The sequence below is a fragment of the Osmerus mordax genome, chromosome 1, assembly GCF_038355195.1.
Source record: "Osmerus mordax isolate fOsmMor3 chromosome 1, fOsmMor3.pri, whole genome shotgun sequence".
Taxonomy (NCBI): Eukaryota; Metazoa; Chordata; class Actinopteri; order Osmeriformes; family Osmeridae; genus Osmerus; species Osmerus mordax.
Genome location: NC_090050.1, coordinates 21,089,059 through 21,095,938, shown reverse-complemented (window position 1 = coordinate 21,095,938; position 6,880 = coordinate 21,089,059). Strand labels below are relative to the sequence as shown.

The 6,880-nt window shown below is 44.7% G+C and overlaps 1 protein-coding gene across 1 annotated transcript; it reads left to right on the top strand.

Moving 5' to 3' along the window:
• fam83c (family with sequence similarity 83 member C) lies at positions 1–6,489 on the top strand. Its single transcript, XM_067238963.1, has 4 exons — positions 1–625; positions 1,194–1,361; positions 1,787–1,911; positions 4,355–6,489. Exons 1-4 carry the CDS (start codon positions 116–118, stop codon positions 5,331–5,333), a joined length of 1,782 nt encoding a protein of 593 aa, XP_067095064.1. The 5' UTR covers positions 1–115; the 3' UTR covers positions 5,334–6,489.
• Positions 6,490–6,880: the final 391 nt, after the last annotated feature.

Genomic DNA, 6,880 nt, shown 5'->3' with positions numbered 1-6,880 from the left:
TAGAGAGGCCACATCCATTTCGGCTTAGTCCACACTATTTTCATTTGCAAACTTCTTGTAAACTACAGGGGCAGTGGAGCAATATTTACGTCGATTTCCGTGCTGACCAGGCACAATGCTAAACACTGACCAACTGAGGCCGGCGCAAAGCGGACGTAAACCACTGGGTAAACTCGCGACCCGGTTGGAAGAGGTAAAAAACCCATGGAGACAGGGCTCCATTCTAGAGCTGAGCCACAACGAAGCGGCCCGGTTGGCAACGGACGCACTGCTGGAGTCCGGGGAGAAGGATTACCGTCGAGTTCTGACCCAGGAGAGGGAGTTGAACTTTTTGTCGCCGCTTGAAATTCGTTACATTACCGAAAATGTTGCCAAGAACTGCCCCACTGACAGCTGCTCGAACGGGAGCATCGACCGGGACTTTGGGGAGGGAGACGCAGTGTCCGAGCTCACCTCCGGGACTTACTTTCCTATGATGTCCGACGAGGAACCACCAATGCTGGAGCTGGGTTGGCCTGAGCAGCCGCTTCGCTATGGGCCCTCAGAAACACAGATATACTTCCAGAGGGACAAGTCACACAACATCAAAGACATTATCCGGTCATTGATAAATAAAGCAAAAAAGGTAAATAACTAGATTAAAAGGAATCAACCATTAAATATGCTTGGATATTTAATTTAAAAAATGTTTTAGGGTGTTTGTAGGCCCACGACATTCTTGAGTTGAGGTCGTTCCTGAGAGACCCAAAAATGCTACCGAGTCCAAAAGTAATTTGACTTGAGCATACATGTGCGTTTGGTAAGTAAGATAATATTCCGATCTCGTTTGGTTTCAGAAAAGTTGTGCCTGTCTAGCCCTTAACTTATTAATGGAGTTCAATATGTTGATAAGGACATGTTGGTATTTAAATAAGCCTTTGATGACTCAAGTTCCATGTTTTGTGTTCATCCTGATCTAATTGCTGACACTTCTTAAGCGGAAATGTCAGCAAGGTTTATTATAAAGTGCATAACACAACTTAGAAAGCCTTTCCATTCACATTTCACATTTAAAAAATAAACAAATGCAACATTTGTATATATTTACAATGTAAAGAATATTTTGATACTAGGCCAGCTCTTCCTCGGTAAAGCACCACAAGAAGAGTGTTGGGATTTTATGATTACTCAGCATTTCCCTGTGTGTGTTGCAGGTGATAGCTCTTGTGATGGACCTGTTTACAGATGTGGACCTCCTGTGTGACCTGATGGAGGCATCTAGCAAGCGCAAGGTCCCTGTCTACATCCTGCTGGATGAGAAGAACCTGGACTACTTTGTTGACATGTGTTCAGCTCTGGACATACAGAACTCTCACCTGGGTGTAAGTGGGAGTGAAGACGGCTGTCTGGATGATGTGTGTGTGTGTGTGTGTGTATGAATGTGGAGGGGGGGCAGGTGTTAAGTTCCTTACAGGGTCCTTTCTGTCCTTTATTGACATAAGACAGAGAATTCACTGTGTTGGAGACTCTGCATGCATTACATGTGATACAATCAATCCTGCCCCACTTGTGACGGTATGAAAGGCAATGGTGAAAGGAGTTAAAACTACAGCTCAGATTATTTAACCTTTTCATTGTCACAATGATGGATGTAAAGATGTCCACACTCCAAAATATGAACTAGTCCTGTATGTCTGTTCTTGTGTGTGTGTGTGGGTGGGTGCGTACGTGCATGAATGTGTGTATGCTTGAGTGTGTGCAAATGTGTGTGTGTGTGACCGTCTCTTAAACCTGCTTGTCTCCTCAGAACATGAGGGTCCGTACTGTGTGTGGAGACACGTACTGCACCAAGAGTGGGAAGAAGTTCACAGGTCAAGTCCAGGAGAAGTTCATGATCATTGACTGTGAGGAGGTCATTGCTGGCTCATACAGGTGAGAGGGGGGTTAGGGTGAGAGGGGACTCAGCAGTGCCATGTTATTCACTACCTTGAAAAAAACATGCTCTTCTTACAAGCGCTTAACAAATGATACTTGGTGCTGAAGAATGGAGCACTGTGTATGAGAGGAAAAGGAAGATGTAATTTAGGAGATGTTTTTTATGTAAAGCAATAATGTAGTTTTGGCAAGTAGTTGAAATAGTACCTTATTTTGAAAATCAAGGAAATAAGTGCTGTATGTATAAGACTGTGCATCTACCAATGTGCATTATCTAAATAGAACGAACACAGATGGTCAATTCTGCAAATACCATGATTTAAAAAAAATAAAGATAAGATAATCCTATATTTGTCCCGCAGTGGGGAAATGTCAGTATTGTAAATGTATTTGTAAATTGTAAAGGAATTTTAAATTCAGCAGACACTTGTTAAACACTGTAAAGGTTTTGGGAATACAGTGAAGGATTTCCTTCTGTCTGAACTGCCTACAATACCTCGTTTGTGTGGATGGCTGCTGTAACTGAACCTGGAATCTTTTGAAACAAACATACCTGAGCAATAACCATAATTATAGTCAGTGTTCACTAGCAGTGAGTAGTGAAGGGACTGGAGTGCATGTAACAACTCCTCTTTCAGAGATACTGTCTGAACAAGAGAAACTGGAGTGCACATTCACTCCTTCACCGATAAGTCAACTGTCACTCTCTCTTTTATAACGCTGTGTTTGCAGTTCACACTGAGAGAGAGAGAGAGAGAGAGAGAGAGAGAGAGAGAGAGAGAGAGAGAGAGAGAGAGAGAGAGAGAGAGAGAGTGGTCAAGTGGAAGCATGCAGTGCTAGTGTAATAAAGGTGTGATTGGAACTGCTGCACAAACATGGTCTTGTGAAGCCCTTAGGGATTCTAACAGCTTAGTGGGGTCTAGAGAGAGCTGAAGACCATGTGTGTACGTCCTACAATCTCTGCTATACTACACTATAGCCCTGTTTGGAGACCTGTTTGCTGAAGGGTTTGCCTGACCTATAAAGTGAGGGTTTATCAGGAACCCTCTAGACTGTGGTCTCTTCTGTTACCAAACCTAACCCTGTTCTATAACACTGTATAGATAGCAAACAGCTCCTTCCTGAGCTGATTCTTGTCTGTTCTTCTTTTGTTCCAGATGGTTCTATATGCCACCCTTTTGCTTATAGTGTCGATGAACCTGACCCAAGCTAGATCAAACACTCTCTGTTTTATCTGCCCTTGTATCGTTCCAGCTCTGTGTTACCGTTCAGTACTAGACCAGGTTTTAGCGGAGGTTACTGTGATCATGAGCAGAACGTGTTTCACCTGCCAGCCAGGGATGTGATGGTGTGTGTGTGGGCGGTAGGAAGGGTGGGCAGGGCTGACAAGGCTCAGTGCTCAAGCATACTTCTCTGGCTGGTGATGGTGTGCCAAAGTATGCTTAAGGCGAGCGGCAATAAATATTTGACTCTCAAATGTCATTTAATGTTTTTCTTGCGAAAGATTAACAATAACGAGACCAGGAAGTGCACTCATACAAAACCCACTTCCTAGTAACTGTGTTCCAGGGCTTCTTAAGAAAACAGATCCACAAACATTGAGGGAATTGTAGTAGTTGTCTACAAAACACATAAAGGCATGATGGTTATATGATCCCAGTGGTAAGGGAGCTAATCTGATTATCAAATGCTCGTATTGCGTGCCTTAACAATGATTACTTAACACTCTGTAAAAGCCTGACTCACAGTTTTTGACACAGCTGGAAACTAAAATCCCACTTGCGTGCCAATCCACAAGTTATCAGTGTGCTAAACTCTGGACCAAAGTAGTTCTGGTTAGTCGAATGGTATTTAAACTAGCCCTGGTCTTTTTTCCTTTGGCTGTTGGAGTGAACTTGCTCACACAATAGTCTGTGTGTGTGTGTGTGTCTGTGTGTGTTTGTGTACTTTACATGTGCAAAATGTTGCGGTGTGTATGCGTGTGCGTGTACTGTATGTATGTGCCGTGTGTGTGTGTGTGTGTGTGTGTGTGTGTGTGTGTGTGTATCGAGCCTAGGTCTCCTTGTCAGCCCAAAGCAGATAAGCTGTTGGTGATTCACCACCATGACAGAGTTTATCCAGGAAGCTCTAACACCACACCTGTATGTTTCCTATTCAGATTAGAGAGTTGACCAGTATCAAGACGGCTAAGCTAATTGGGCACTTTCCTGTAGACGGTTTTACAGGTTTAAAGTTGTCCCTCCAAGTACTGGTATCTTGTGCATTTGGCTGTGTAGTAAATAGAACACTGAAACTACTGTGTATGTCATTTGTTAGAGAGATATCTATTTGTGCCACAGGGTCTACGTTGTCCTAAATATTTAGCTAATGTGATTGAGTTTTTTTTCCTGTTGCTGACCACTTCCTGTTTCCTGTCTTCCTGTTTCCTGTCTTCCTGCAGCTTCACGTGGCTCTCCGCCCAGGTCCACAGCAACATGATGATGCACTTCTCAGGCCACATCACTGACAGCTTTGACCGGGAGTTCCGTTGCCTGTATGCAGACTCCCAGATCATAGACTGTTTCCACAACCCCGAGGATGAGGGCCTTCCCAGCTTCCCCGCCTACCCCGCCATGACCTTCCCAGGCATGGGTATGGACTTCCTCCCAGATAGGTCGAGGGAACGGGAGAGGTTGTCTTCAGAGAACTCCAGCAGCCAGTCCAGCAGCAGCATGTCCAGCGTGAAGGCAGCGCCCGGGATGGCACCAACCGTGTACAAGGTCACCCAAGGTCACGAGAAGGAGGCGACAAAGGCACACCTGAGCCCCGAGAGGAGGGGGGGAGGGAGCGGAGGCGGGCAGAATCCCAGCCCTCCTGGCACCCGAATCAACGGAGCCAATCACAACCCGGCTCCTGAACGCCCTGCGCCCGGGATTGGCCAATTGAAAGGGATTGACTGGACAAAATCCAAAACTCCAGACTTCATGCGTCCGACAGTTGGAGGGACCACGTCAAAGTTCCAGGCGCTAGGTCTGTATGACCACAAGCTTTTCCAAACCAGCCCTAGCCCGGTCTACACGTCCCATGCACAGCAGTCCCCTGTGGTCGAAAACAAACTCACCCCTAACAAAAGAGCCCCGTCCAACCCTCTCCTCAACAAACTCACTGACCTCTTCATGTCCCCCACCAAGGAGAAGGACTCCTACACATTCCACAGGTCCCCACCCCTCAGCACAGCCTGGGGGGGGCCAGACCTGTCTCAGACAGAGCCAGAGAGCCAGCAGAGCCCCCCTCCCCCCCTCTCCCCCGTGGGCATCATAAACAGGCAGGACAAAAACCGGATGACCCTGGGCCACAGCAAACTGGACTTGGTCAACCACTACAACCAGATGAAGTCCAAGCATGTGTACAGCCGCTTCGAGCTGAAGAACAACAACTGAGAGAGACCTTGTTGTGTGTGTGTGTGTGGTTCTACGTTCAGGGCTGGTTAAACCTGCAGATGGAGCCTGAGTCGGTGCTATGGGAAGGTGTGGGTGTGGGTGCACCCTAAACATCTCCCACCATCGTTCCTTACTTCACACCTGTGTCCCCTCCAGTGTCTGTTCTGAGGGTTTGTAGCGGGTAATTAAAAATTGTGAACTGTGCTTTTACTGTCCCAGCCCATCCCACAGGGTGTGATAGAACAGGACATGGAAAGGTACACAGTACAGAATGTGCCTGCATTTTCTTGCCTTTTAAGCTGTAGGTATGACAGACAGGCCTGTTAGCCTTGTCTCTTCTACCTTTAGAACGATAAAGTCTGTGTGTCGTTTTTACATTCCTCAGTTTCCGAGCTGTGTAGCCATTTTTTTTAAAGCTTTGGTGATACTATGAAATGCCGGTGACATAGTAGGAAAGTTCATTTCGATCAGGAGTAGTCTTCCAAACCGCTTGTTGTGGTGGTGCACAACATTAATAGTCATGTCTGTTATGACCCTGACAGTATCAACTCAAAAGTTTTCAGACCAAGATCATTGCATTCCAGTGTATCGCCATTCTTTACCATACACTATACCATCTTTATTTGCTGAATTTATGTTGTTTAATTTTGACCAAACACACAAGTTTAAAGGCTGTGTTTCATGCCTGTGTGGCCTGATTCCACACTCTTATAAAATCAAATGCAGGTATATATATCAAATGATACTATGTCATCAACACACACTCATCAGTGATTTAGAATCACAATAGTGATGTACAGGGGGATTATTTACATATATTCTGATATAAGAATATACAATAACGAATATAATATATTTTTATTTTCAAATAACCATTGTCTATGGTCCAGGTAATTAATGACGTGAATTATGTAGGGCTTAGCAACACTGTGGGGACAAAGCTCATCTCAGTACATTGTCATTTATTTTCTACACAAAATGTGAACCTTAGCTTGTGTATGTACTGTACATAGACGGAGAATACTAGGTGAGATTTTTTTTGTCTTTATCTTAATGTTGTTTCTGTTAAATGTGAGTATGTTACTGTTACAAAAGATACACCAAGCTGTTAACAGTTACTAGTGTACAGTACAATAATGCAATAAAGATGCTTGATTGGGACCGAATGATGTATGTGGTATGGTGCAGGTCTACCTACGCTGAATACTAAATGCTGTGCTAGTAAGTTTCATCTTAGAACTACATTACTTTAGCTCTCATCTACAAGCTACAGCAGCAACATTTTCTTTTCTAAGATATATATTTTGGGGGATTTCTGCTTTATTAATAACAGTGACAGTTTGAGAGAAACAGGAAAGGCGTGAGAGAGGGGATGATTTGCTGCCAATGGCCCCGGGCTGGAAGCGAACCTGGTTTGCTGCTGTGCGTTTTTACCCGGTGAGCCACCAGGACGCCCCAGAAATAACATTTTCATGGTTGACAAGTCACAGTGGCTTTTGTCCAACCAGACACAGATACAGATACTAGATACAGTAGCTCTTTATCAT